Here is a 12372-nt window from a genome sequence, read left to right on the forward strand (position 1 = left end):
TTCTCCTGACTCCTCAAGCATCCGGGAGTTTGTTTCTTTTATTCACCAGCTTGGAGGCCATCGCCCTGCCAAAATCCCATCCCCAGTGAAAACCCTGCAGCAAACACAGGGAGAGAATGATCAAAGACAGTATCAAAGGGCCTGCGACAGCCCTACCTCGGAAGTGAGAGTCCGGAGCGTCTTATTGGAAGACATCCAGCCGTGGCAGGGGCTGACCTGAGAGAAGGAAAACACTGATTACAGAAGAACAGTGCTGGTTGTGGGAACATAGCTTTGGAACAAGTCAGCGTGAGCTCACCTGGAGACAGTTCAGGAAGGAGTAGAAATGCGCGTAGGTCACGTCCTTGTTCAGCTGGCCTGGAAAACAGAGAGGTCTGGCATGTTGCATGCACTCAGATATAGCAGCCACCTAGGGACCCTGGTGGGTGAGCCTGCCTCTCTCGCAGAAGGCTGGCGCCTCCAGGGACCTGCCCTGGCTATGCATTCGGCGTTGCTCTTGAAGATGCCTGTGCTTTCCTTCTTTCTGAGCCCCCTAGAAATTCAGACCTGGGGTTGGGGAGCGGCCCCAAGTTTACTCCTATCTTGAGCTCTTCGCACGGGCTAGGGCAGGGTGTGAGGGGCCTGACCTTACCTGGACCCCAGCTAGAGGGATTCAGGGCACCGTATGGACCAGAACACCACTAACAAAGGACCTGGCAGAGCAGTGACTTTCTCCTGGCAATGGTATGAAACGCCAAGTCCCTGTGGGGTCCAGGGAGCATTGAAGGTGGGAGTTGACCAAATCCTCCTCCTTTTGTGTTTATGAAACACTCAGGTCTGACCCGATTATCCCATGCTGAGGACCTGGCGGGACTCTGGAGGGTCTGAAGGTCTGACCATGCACTGTCCTGCAGTTTGGTGAACTGAAATTTTCCACAAGTGCTTGTGTGGCCAACGGACTGGGGAGGCTGGAAAGTTCGTTATATCCCTTCGTGGCCCAGTGGTTATCTTATTTGAGCCATCATTAGTAGCTAGGCTCTATTTTTTTGGTGCAGGTTAAAGAAGTACATACGCATGAAGTGGTAAGCGCCAAATGTGAGTTCATGCAGAGCCTTTCCAAATATCAGCTGTAGACCCAGAATCTGGGGGCGTTATTTATTCTCTCTTTTCACCTCCCACCACCGCCCCTTCTACCGTATCGTGCGCCCCACCTCCGAACCGAGGCAATTCAAGTTTCATGCTGTGGCTGAGACACAAAATCCAGGTTCTCCCAAATCTCAGGGGTGAATGACCGATGTCTTATCCATTAACACTTCTCTCACGCTTGAAAAAATAAAGGAAAATAATAGGGCCTATCTCGGAGCGAAGAGAAAGATTGAAGGTGATAGAACACGGTCTTATTTTTCACGTATACCTCAGATCAGTTAGACTGAAAGATAGATTCAATTTTCTTGTCATAGGGGAAAAATATATTCTCTCTCTGTGTGGGTGAGTGAATCCCAGGACTGGAAAACCGCAGGCTCATTATCGCCATTAAAGTCACAGTGACACACTGGGTCTTCTCTGTGCTCCAAAGGTGCCTGCATTTTCACATTTTAGATGAATCCCAAGCCACTGGCTTCTGTCTTCACTTTCATTTTATGGGCTCTACATGGAGCCCTGAGCTCCTTGATCCATCTTTCTCCAAGATCCTGTTTTCCATCACAGAGGCTGCTTTCCCTCTATTTGTGTGTGTGTGTGTGTGTGTGTGTGTGTGTGTGTGCTTTTGTAATTTGCCTCCCTTCTGTATGTGTCCCTGCTTGTCTCAGTCCAGCCCAGCTGCAGTGACTGACACCTTCAACCTGCGTTCCCCACCCTCAATCCTCCACGTGCCCGGAGGACTTGGCTCTTGCCCCCTTCCTAGCGGCAGCCTTCCCTCTGCCATCTTATTTCTTTGTTGGGACGGGGGGCCTTGTAATAAACCTTAGGGAGCTTGGCTGGGGCCCTGACACCCTGCTTGGCCCTGACTCTCACCTGGTGGCCTCTCTCTTTTCCCCGCCCAGTGGATGAAGTCTCTTCAACCTGCTGGAGGTGGCACCTCATGCCTGACCATAAATAACACTCCTGCACCCTCTCCCTTGCCACCTGCAAGACTGGACTGCTCTGCTATCCAGGGGTACTGGAGTTTATCTTGCCCCTGGATACTGGAAGCTCATCTGCTGGCTCCCCTTTGGGGGTTAAGCTGAGCCATAGCCTCGTTGTATCCCAGCTTACTCCCCTCTTCCTACTGTCTTACTGCTGAGGTCCCAGAACATGTTAGGATGAGACCACAAGGCATATCCTCCTTCTGGACCAATCCCTGTTCCCTCCCCTTCAAGTCCTTGCAATTCTGGCACTGGCTCTAATTGGACCAGGTTGACGGAGGGGAAATTCTTAGGTGAGTAGGTGGGTCTGTGGACAGGATAAGCACACATTAGCTGTAGTTAGAAGAAAACTGGGAAAGGTATAATGGGTTGGTTTCCCTCCTCTCTGGTATTTCTGCCTATTAAAGGTCAGGGTGTCTCTGGGGCTGGTCATGTGGAAGGTTGGCTGGGAGTGCTTGTGACGGGTTTATGACGAAGAGGGAAAACAGTTCTTACCCTTTTCTCCACTGATTGGAACTGTCAGTTAGTTATTCGCTCTTTCTTTTTATGTATGACTTTTTATCCTTGTTACTTTAATGGTATTCTCCCATAGCGAGAAGCCCTGGTATAAAGACTGATCCTACCTATATGTTGTACCTACGTGCAAAGAGGTGGTGTCTGTGACTCCCTGGTTAGAAAGTGAGTCTGGTGAAGAAAGGTGGTCATGAATGCCCAGGACAGGGGCAGAGGGCTGTCCCACAGTGGCCAGGAACCATCAGAGTGTGTGTGTGTGTGTGTGGGGAGCCTGTGGGTTGGCCCAGTTGATACCATATGCTCCCTCTGAAGATCAAAGGGATCTACCCCAGCTCCTATAGTAGCAGCTCGAGTCTGTCATGTGTATGTTCTTTAGGGCAGAGTCTTTGGCATTTATTTAATGCTGGGACCACAATTGAAATTTTAGCTACCGTAAGAGCTTAGTACTAACAAAGATCAGCCACACCTTCATGAAATACCATCTGAGTGTATTAAACCTTGGTAAAACCACATTAATTTAGACAGGGAGGAAGCCAGTAATAAAACTGAAGGCATACTACAAGGTATTTTAAAATACATTAGGTTTCAAGTTTAAGAGTAATTGGGACAAAATGGAGTTTTTGCGGATATTCTGTGGCAGAGGCCCTTCAAGGAAGGCTGACTTGCAGACTTATTTGTAGCCAGCACTCCCAGTCTAACCCTTTGGATAGCTCCCTGAATGCATATGGCTTAGAAAAGTGTCACTGGCCCTCGGTAATTTCACTGTCAGGATCTATATACTATTTGACCTTTCCTTAGAGGACAAGGACTTCATCTTAGCATCATTTTTACCCTCAAAGCACGTAATAGTTATCTCAGACATATTAATGGAAAGATTGCCTTCCTTATAGACTGTGCCTGAGAGGACTCATCCCTGGCCAAACATAAACTTTCTTGAAAGATCTATGAATGTATAATCCTAATGTGTGAGACTTACTTTCTGGTAATTCCTCAAAAAGACAAAACATTCTCACCAGGAATTTTAACTGCTGGTAGAGCCTGTGGGGGCTGTCACAGCCCTTGGCAGCCAGGCAGTGACTGGGTCGTGACTCACAGACAAGGCTAAGAGGAATGATGCTAGCCCCTTCCTCCCCAGCAGGAGTCAGCAAGACACCCATTCTTGTTCTGGGCCTCCACTACCTGCAGATCTGATGCTGTGGCATTTAATCTTCTCTTTCCTGAATAGTCAGGCTGAATTCCCACCTGTTTACTGAGGCAGCAGAGAATGTAATCCCTGACTCAGGGCTTCTCCCCTGACCCTTTTTGCTCCCTGGCCTCTTTCTTAATCCTTAAGGGGTGGCTAAAGTCAAGTCTACAGATTATCATCATCATGTTTCTTGGCTCAAAGGCAGAAGAAATGGAAAACCCCTTTTATTTGCTTGCCCCACCCTTAGCACAGTGCCCCAGGAATCAGACTCAGGTATGTGGCTACTGATTAAGATGAGATCCACCCTAACCTGGGCAAAGCAACCAGGCCTTGAGGCTGAGCTAGCATTAACCTGCTTCACTGCCGGTTCCTGTCTGTGGGAACGAAGATTCAAAGACTGGATGTGGAGCAGGGCAGAACGGAGGCAATGAGAGGGCAGCAGCCCCCTGTTCAAGCTTCTCACCGTATGTGAGTTAGGAGCCTGCCAAAGGAGGAATGAGGAGGCTGGGTAAATCCCACCTACTTCCCCAGTCTGTTTAGGAAGGACCCTGATGCTTCGTTGAGGAATTTATGATTTATTTCCCATGGCAACCAGGCAGCAGAGATAATTTAGGATGTGAATAACAACTGAAAAACATTAAACAAATTTTAGGTGGTTATAACTTTCTCCCTAATTGGATTCCCCCTACTCCCAAACTAGAGTTGTTTATATAGAACACACTTGTTCCACCCTTTGCTCTTGTGCTGTGAAGTGCTAGTCTAGATCAGCGGCTGGAGGGAGGCCATCTGAGGATAATGCAAAGCCCAGAGCAGGGTTTCTCAACGTTGGTGCTATCGACATTCTCGGTTGTAGGGGGCCGTCCTGTGCATTGTAGGATGTTTAGGAACGTTCCTGGATTCTACCCCTTGGATGCTAGTAGCACTCCGTCTCCAGGGGTGATATGATAATGGGCGGGTGGGTTGCCCCTGGATGAGAACCACTGGCCAAGAGAATCCACCAAGTGATTGATGAGTCCCCTGATCAATCACCTTTTTCCTTTCCTTGCTCTCTTCCAAGTTACGTGGAGTCATTTTTACATACTATGGTTGAGTCAAGGGAACGGCCTGGCATATCTGAGAAAATTTATGGAGTCAGTCTAACTGCAGTTCATGGGAAGGGAATGGGATTTAAAGTCAGAAAACCCAAAGTCAAGTCCCTATTGGTGTGACAGAGTAAATTGGGAGCACATCTCCCCTACTCCCAACTTCCCTTCCCCAAGCATTTCTTAGCATGGGAAAAATCTAGGAGTCTGAGAACATCTGTTGGGGGAACTGAACTTTTCATCCCCAAATGGCTCAGAGACATGATCAGCCCAAGTGGTTGTCCTTCACATGTCCAAGGCAGCCCAGAATGGAGTCAAGTTCACTGTGTGATCAGGTTATCATTTCTAAAGGGCATGGTCAAAGCCGTGTGAATAGGAGGAACATGCTTTCCACATGAGAGGCTGGACAGTGTTTCCTTGGAATAATAACATTTGTGGCACATTTCATAATTGAAGAGAAAAATGACTTCAGTCACATCGGTGGGGAGCCTGGAATGTGGACATGTTCCATTGTTCCCCAGTGAAGGGACCCTAGTGGAGGGGTCAGAGCCCTTTGAGAGCTGGTTAAAGGGTCCCTGCTCTTATGTGGGGTGATGTGGAACTTCCTGCGGGAGCTGGTAGGGAGGTTGGCTTAAACAGGAACTACAGGAGGAGGACAAGGGGGGATTGAAAAGGCACAAGGATGTTATGTATGCCAGGGAAAGCTCTCCACCTCTACCCACTAAGGAGGGCGCAAAGGAAGGAGTTTCGGGTCTTCCCCCTCTGAACTGCTCGCCTGACTCATAAGGAACTGCTTGGACCTCCAGGACAGTGTAGCACCTGGGCACTGTCGCTTGGGTTGGTCTAAGGAGGTGGCTATGGCAATACCAGGGAAAGGGCAGCCCTTTTCCATGAGAGACTGGCACAGGTGTTGTCGATATGGGGCTGAGGGGATGGTCCCCAGGCCCCTCCTTGTAGATGCCTGTCAGAGAGGCCTGAGGCCAGCACTCCCCATCCTCCCTCCCTGCTTAATTTTCTGTAGTAAAACTTATCATCCTCTGACTTTTGGAGTCTTTCTCCCACTGTAACATAAGCCTATGTTGACAGAGATTTTTGACTAGTATGTTCACTGATGATTACACAGTGCCTAGAACAGCGCCTGGCATATAATAAGTATTTTTGGAAGGACATTCTTCCCTGAAACACAGAAAGAGAGCCCTGCTACACCCGGCTTGCATATACAATAAGCTGTGCAACATTTGGCAAGCTACACAACTTCTCTGAGCCTTAGTTTTTTCATCTATCAAATGGAATTAATAGAAACATTTATCTCACAGAATTGTTTTAAGGATCAGCATGGCAGCCCTTCCCAAGGTGAATTACTACTACTTTCACAAGGTTTGTGAAGCATCTGGCATGCTAGAAATTCTATTAGAAATTTCTTGGAACTTTAAAGCATTTCAGAGCCAAGGACTCCAAGAGAGTGTAGAAGCAGGGAGCAAGCCCTCTGGAGGACCCTGTTGTACAGAACTCTAACTGGCCACCAGGGTGCACAGACGTCATTAGAATCCTGGCCACTAGGGGGCACTCACCACCGAGGTTTGGAGAAATCCTTCCCTTTGTCTCTTTCCTCTCTCTTGTTTGGGCTTCATTGGCTCCTTCTAGATTTCACCTTCAGTGAAGGAGTTTTAAACTCTTACCATTCAGTTTGTCCTAATTCTTTGCCAAATGCATCTGCCCTTTCTGACTTTGGATCTGGTTCTGGCCACCTTTGGATACTGACCTTTTAGATCCTGTACCTGGGTGCTCTTCCCTTCATTGTTCTGGTGGCATTTTAGGTGTATTCCTATATGGTTTGAACTACATATATCTGAACTACGAATACATTGACATTGTTAAAGAGTAAAAACATCTTCAAACTGATACCGAGAGGATGATATCTGCTGTGCAAATTATCCCAGAGAAAGGTTCCATCTGGTAAGCCGTTTAAAATAACATGGCTGCCATTTGGCAGGTGGGAATCTAGATACTGCAGAGTCTGCATGACGTTTGAGTAAAATTTTTCAGGAGTGGTCATTGCTGGGACGGGATCAATCTTCCTGTTCACAAAAGAAACAAAGTATCTTAGTATATTATAGGATAAATGCACGCAAATATAAGACCCACCCCCAAAACACACACACACACACACACACACACAGTAGTTATTGGTGTTATTTGCAAAATATTTCTGGTTTCTGGACTCCCTTGTGGTTGGGTGGGCCAGGTCTGGCCTATGAGTTGTGAGCACAAGTGACATGTGTCATGTTTGGTTGTATGAGAGCCTCCAGGATGCCCTTTCTCTTTGCCATGAGTCTGGGCAATGTTCTAGAAAGCAGCTGCTTCACCAATCTGAGTCCTGGAACAGAGCTCCATGGTGATCCCTGAGGGACAATGTAGTGCGAGTGAATAAATATTTATTGCTTTATGCTACTAAGATTTAGGGGCTGTTTGTTCCTGCAGCATAATTTCACCTATCCTGACTGTTACTCACAGTTAATAGGATCAAAGGGGTCTGGTATTGCTTATTATTTGTTTGACACTTTGAGCTCTGCAACTTGGTCTTTAAAACTTTTCACATATGTAACAGTCAGGGAGATGAAATTTCACTGAGAAATGAAGTGACATTATGTGTCCACATTACATCTTTCCATTCTACAGTGAATTTGAACTTTCATGAATTTCCTGATAGAGTGCTATTCCAGGCTATACCCCTGCAACAATATCTGTCAACAGATAATTCCAATTTGCATCACTGCCTTTCTCTATATAGAAGTGCGTGTGCTCTATAGAGGATATGTGAAATTTTAAATTATATTTTAATCTTCTTGTTCCACAAAACTAGTGAAAACAGAAAAAGGAAGTGCTGAAAGTAGTTATAAGAGCACAGTCCTAAAATCAAAGAATTTAAGACAAAGATGTAAATCATAAGTGAAAGTAGCAAATCTTTAGCTTCAATTAGACATTTACTGAATTTAAGCTGGTTGTCTTATTTTCATTTGGTTTGGAAAAGAACAAAAGTGAGGATTGTACAAAATACTAGAAATACATCATTGAAAGTTCCATTTAAATCTCCCTCCCTCCCTCCCTCCCTCCCTTCCTTCCTTCCTTCCTCCTTTCTTTCTTGTTATCTTTAAAAGGCAAGGTATACACCTGGAGACTGTCATACAGAGTGAAGTAAGCCAGAAAGAGAAAAAAATATATCGTATATTAACACATATATGTGGAACCTAGAAAAATGGGATAGATGACCCAGTTTGCAAGGCAGAAATAGAGAGACAGATGTAGAGAACAAACGTATGGACACCAAGGGGGGAAAGCGGGGGTGGTGATGGTGGTGGTGGGATGAATTGGGAGATTGGGATTGACATGTATACACTAATATGTATAGAATAGATAACTAATAAGAACCTGCTGTATAAAAAATAAATAAATAAAATAAAATTAAAAAAACAAAAAAACAGGGCTTCCCTGGTGGCGCAGTGGTTGAGAGTCCACCTGCCGAAGCAGGGGACATGGGTTTGTGCCCCGGTCTGGGAAGATCCCACATGCCGCGGAGTGGCTGGGCTTGTGAGCCATGGCCGCTGAGCCTGCGCGTCCGGAGCCTGTGCTCCGCAACGGGAGAGGCCACAACAGTGAGAGGCCTGCGTACCGGAAAAAAAAAAAAAACCAAAACAACAAACAAACAGAAAAAGATTTAAGGGAATAAAGAAAACTACGGAGTGGCTAATAAATTTACATAATAGCATTTCAGAGGGCAATGATAAAGGCTATCACACTGAAGCCCAGAACCTAAGCGACTGGCAAGTTTAACATAATACTAACATACTTTCTATTGAACTGTTTAATACAACCTTTCCTCCTTCCCTGCCATTAAAAAACACTTTGATGACTCTTATCTACTACAGAATGAAATTCAAACTCTGTGGTTTAGCACTAAGACCCTCTACTGTCTGCTCTTCCCTATCTCTCATTTCTTTTGCTTCTCCCAGGACAGGATGAGCTGTTAATGCCAGTGTCTGTAGATGACCACACCTCATGTTACCCATTTTCTTTATTTTTGAAACTGCTGCCTGGCCAAATGCTCAGTACTGTGAACTATACTAGTAGTTGTAGTAGGTAAACTACACTCCATGTAGGCAGGGATTTTGTTTTGCTCATTGCTGTATTTCTAGTGCTTGGAGCAGAACATTGCATGTAGTAACTATGTGTTGAATAAATGATTAAAGGATTGAATCAATAAATGTAAATACAGGGAAAAAAAGGGCAAGGTATAAATAGGGATTCTAGAATATTTTTTGGCTTTAATATGTAAGTCTATTATTGTTCGTTTTTTGCACCGCTGACTTTTGTACAAGCCTTCAGGAACCTATCAAATTTGAATTAAGATACTAACCTGCATTAACCTGGGAGTTGAAAATAGAATTCTCTTTAGGCTTTAAACTGCCTGTTGTTAACCTAAATGGAATCATGCTATAAGTTACCTTCTATTTTAAGTCCTTAAAATTCCAGATTTACCTAATGATCCTGGAGTGGATTGAATAGCCTCCCTCAGAATGTGACCTTATTTGGAAACAGGGTCTCTGCAGATGTAATCAGTTAAGATGAGGTCATACTGGATTAGGCTGGGCCTTAAATACAATGACTATTGTCCTTTTAAGAACAGAAGAGACCCACACACATAGGGAAGAAGGCCATGTGAAGCTGGAAGTGGAAATTGAAGTTATGCTGCCACAGCAAGGAATGCTGAGGATTGCAGGGAGCCACTAGAAGGATGAAAAGACAGGAAGGATTTCCCCTAGACACTTCAGAGGGAGCATGGCCCTGCTGACACCTTGATTTTGGACTTCTAGCCTCTAGCACTGTGAAAGAATAAATTTTTGTTTTTTGAACTCACCCAGTTTGTGATATTTTGTCACTGCAGCCCTAGGGAGATTGATACAGCTTCCAAACCAGAAAAAGTAAGTTCATTACTCACAAGCTGGGCACAACACACAAGAGACATGGGAAGAGGAGACAGAAAGAAGCCCCTAGGGGTATCCACTATTGTCACTTTTAAGGGAGCTGCTCCTAAATGGAAATTGGTGTTGTCATTTTGGAAGGAATTTTTCAGAATGTGTCAAAACTTGAAGTTGGTTCAACTTTTGACCTTGACATTTCTCTTTTGGGAACTTGTCCTATCATAACATTTCCACAAATGTGCAAAAATGTACATACAAGCATGACAATATTTCTTGGAATAGAATAAAATTGGGAAAAGCTAAAAAGCCTGGCTATATAAATTATAGTAGATCCATGCAGTAAACCTCTATACAGCCATTAAAAAGAATGAAGTAACTAGATATAGGTGATGGTTGCACAATATTCTGAATGTACTCAATGCTACTGAATCGTTCACTTTAAAATGCTTAATTTTACATTATGTGAATTTCACCTCAATAAAACAAAAATTTTTTTAAAAGAATAATCTGTACGTCTTAGCATGGAAAAGACTGCTAAAAGGTATTGTTGAGCGAAGAGAACAAATTACAGGGCAGTGAACATAATATTATTTTATTTCAATGAATATTAATCAGTCTGTAAATTAGAACTTACATGGAAAAAATCTGGCTGCAAATACAGGAAACATCTCTATTGGTTAGCTCTAAGCAGTGGTGCTGGGGTGGTAGGGAGTGATTCTGGAGAAACTTTCACTTCCTAGACCTGTATTATTTGAACTTCTCACAACAGATGTTATTTTGTAATCAGAGAAACAGTCAAAATGAAAGGGGTTCTCATATCATTTTTATTCTTTCTAAAATGAGGAAGAAAGCTAAATATTAATGGGAGGGGCAGAAAACATTGTAATTTTATGTCATTTCCCCTCTACCTATGTCACTTAGTGAAATAAAATGACTTTTCACGTTGTTGCTGTCCAGAGGGTGACAGGCTGACCATGGGTGTGAAGGTCACACGGGCCAGGTTGTGAGGGGCAATATGTCGCTGCACAGAGGAAAAGGTGGAGCGAGTCTGATGTTCGGGGCGTTCGGTGTGGTTGGTGTATGTGATTCTGCACTGGGTCATGAGTTCCTTGGACTTTCTGAGAGAGAGAGAGAGATAGGAGGAAAGAGAAAGAGCTGTCCCATTGTACAAAACCCCAGCATGTAGAATAAAATGCTATATTCATGTTTTTCATTACTTTGGCGAAAATTATATGACTTTATGAATCAAAAGCTCTCCAGCCTGCATAAAAAGCACTCAGAAGGATTTGAGAATAGGTTGCCTACCTACTAGGGGCCAAAGGTTGGTTAAGGCTTTGGCTTGATTTGCAGATGCACAGAAGCCCTAGAAGGACCCCAGTTTGCGAAGGGGATTGAGGCTGCCTTGTGCGTTTGTTCAGACCAGGAGAACGAGGTTCAGAGTAACCAGGTTTTCTCTTCACTGTGTGTTTGGAGTGTGACAGCAGGGGTGAAACAAAGCAAGTTGGGTGTCTATATCCTGTCTTCTGTCATTGGTAAAGCTAGAATGCACGGCTATTAACTTTTGCCTTGGCATCTCAGGGTTGGTTTTTTTTTTTCTGCTGCTGATACAACAGTTCTTTGGCACAAACCGATGATGCTGAGCTAGGACTCTCCAACCACCTAAAGGCAAGATGAATTAAGATGGAGCAAACTCTCCCATACTCCCTATTTAATGATTATTTTTTAATTAGAGACACAACCCTGATGATAAACAAAGAATTTCAGCTAATTTGCATTTATGAAAGGGCACCTCACAAATTAAGCAAGCATAACCAAAATGGCTAATTGCTACGCGAAATCAGAATGTAAGCCTTGGTATATATCCAGAGAAAAACATGGTCTGATAGGATACATGCACCCCAATGTTCATTGCAGCACTGTTTACAATAACCAAGACATGGAAGCAACATAAATGTCCATCGACAGAGGAATGGATAAAGAAGATGTGGTACATATATACAATGGAATATTACTCAGCCATCAAAAAGAATGGAATAATGCCATTTGTAGCAACATGGATGGACCTAGAGATTGTCATACTGAGTAAAGTAACTCAGACAGAGAAAGAGAAATATCCTATGATATCGCTTATATGTGGAATCTAAAAAGAAATGATACAAATGAGGATATTTACAAAACAGAAACGGACACACAGGCTTAAAGAATGAACTTATGGTTCCTGGGTGGAGGAAAGGGATAGTTAGGGAATTTGGGATTGACATGTACGCACTGCTATATTTAAAAAGGATAACCAACAAGGACCTATTGTATAGGTCCTGCTGGACCTACCTATAGCACAGGGAACTCTGCTCAATGTTATGCAGCAGCCTGGATGGGAGGGGAGTTTGAGGGAGAATGGATACATGTATATGTATGGTTGAGTTGCTTTGCTGTGCACCTGAAACTATCACAACATTGTTAATCGGCTATACTCCAATATAAAATAAAAAGTTAAAAAAAAAAGAAGAAGA

The 12372-nt window shown here is 44.1% G+C and overlaps 1 protein-coding gene across 1 annotated transcript in view; it reads right to left on the minus strand.

Moving 5' to 3' along the window:
• AOAH (acyloxyacyl hydrolase) overlaps positions 1-12372 on the minus strand; it is a gene marked incomplete at both ends in the record, with an annotated part of 177061 nt that overhangs the window by 19635 nt on the left and 145054 nt on the right. Inside the window, 3 exons of the mRNA XM_079711786.1 lie at positions 157-216; positions 299-357; positions 6789-6961. Of these exons, the coding sequence (XP_079567912.1) occupies positions 157-216; positions 299-357; positions 6789-6961 (292 nt within the window). The remainder of the gene's footprint in view (positions 1-156; positions 217-298; positions 358-6788; positions 6962-12372) is intronic.

Source organism: Hyperoodon ampullatus (assembly GCF_949752795.1).
Source record: "Hyperoodon ampullatus genome assembly, chromosome: 9".
Taxonomy (NCBI): Eukaryota; Metazoa; Chordata; class Mammalia; order Artiodactyla; family Ziphiidae; genus Hyperoodon; species Hyperoodon ampullatus.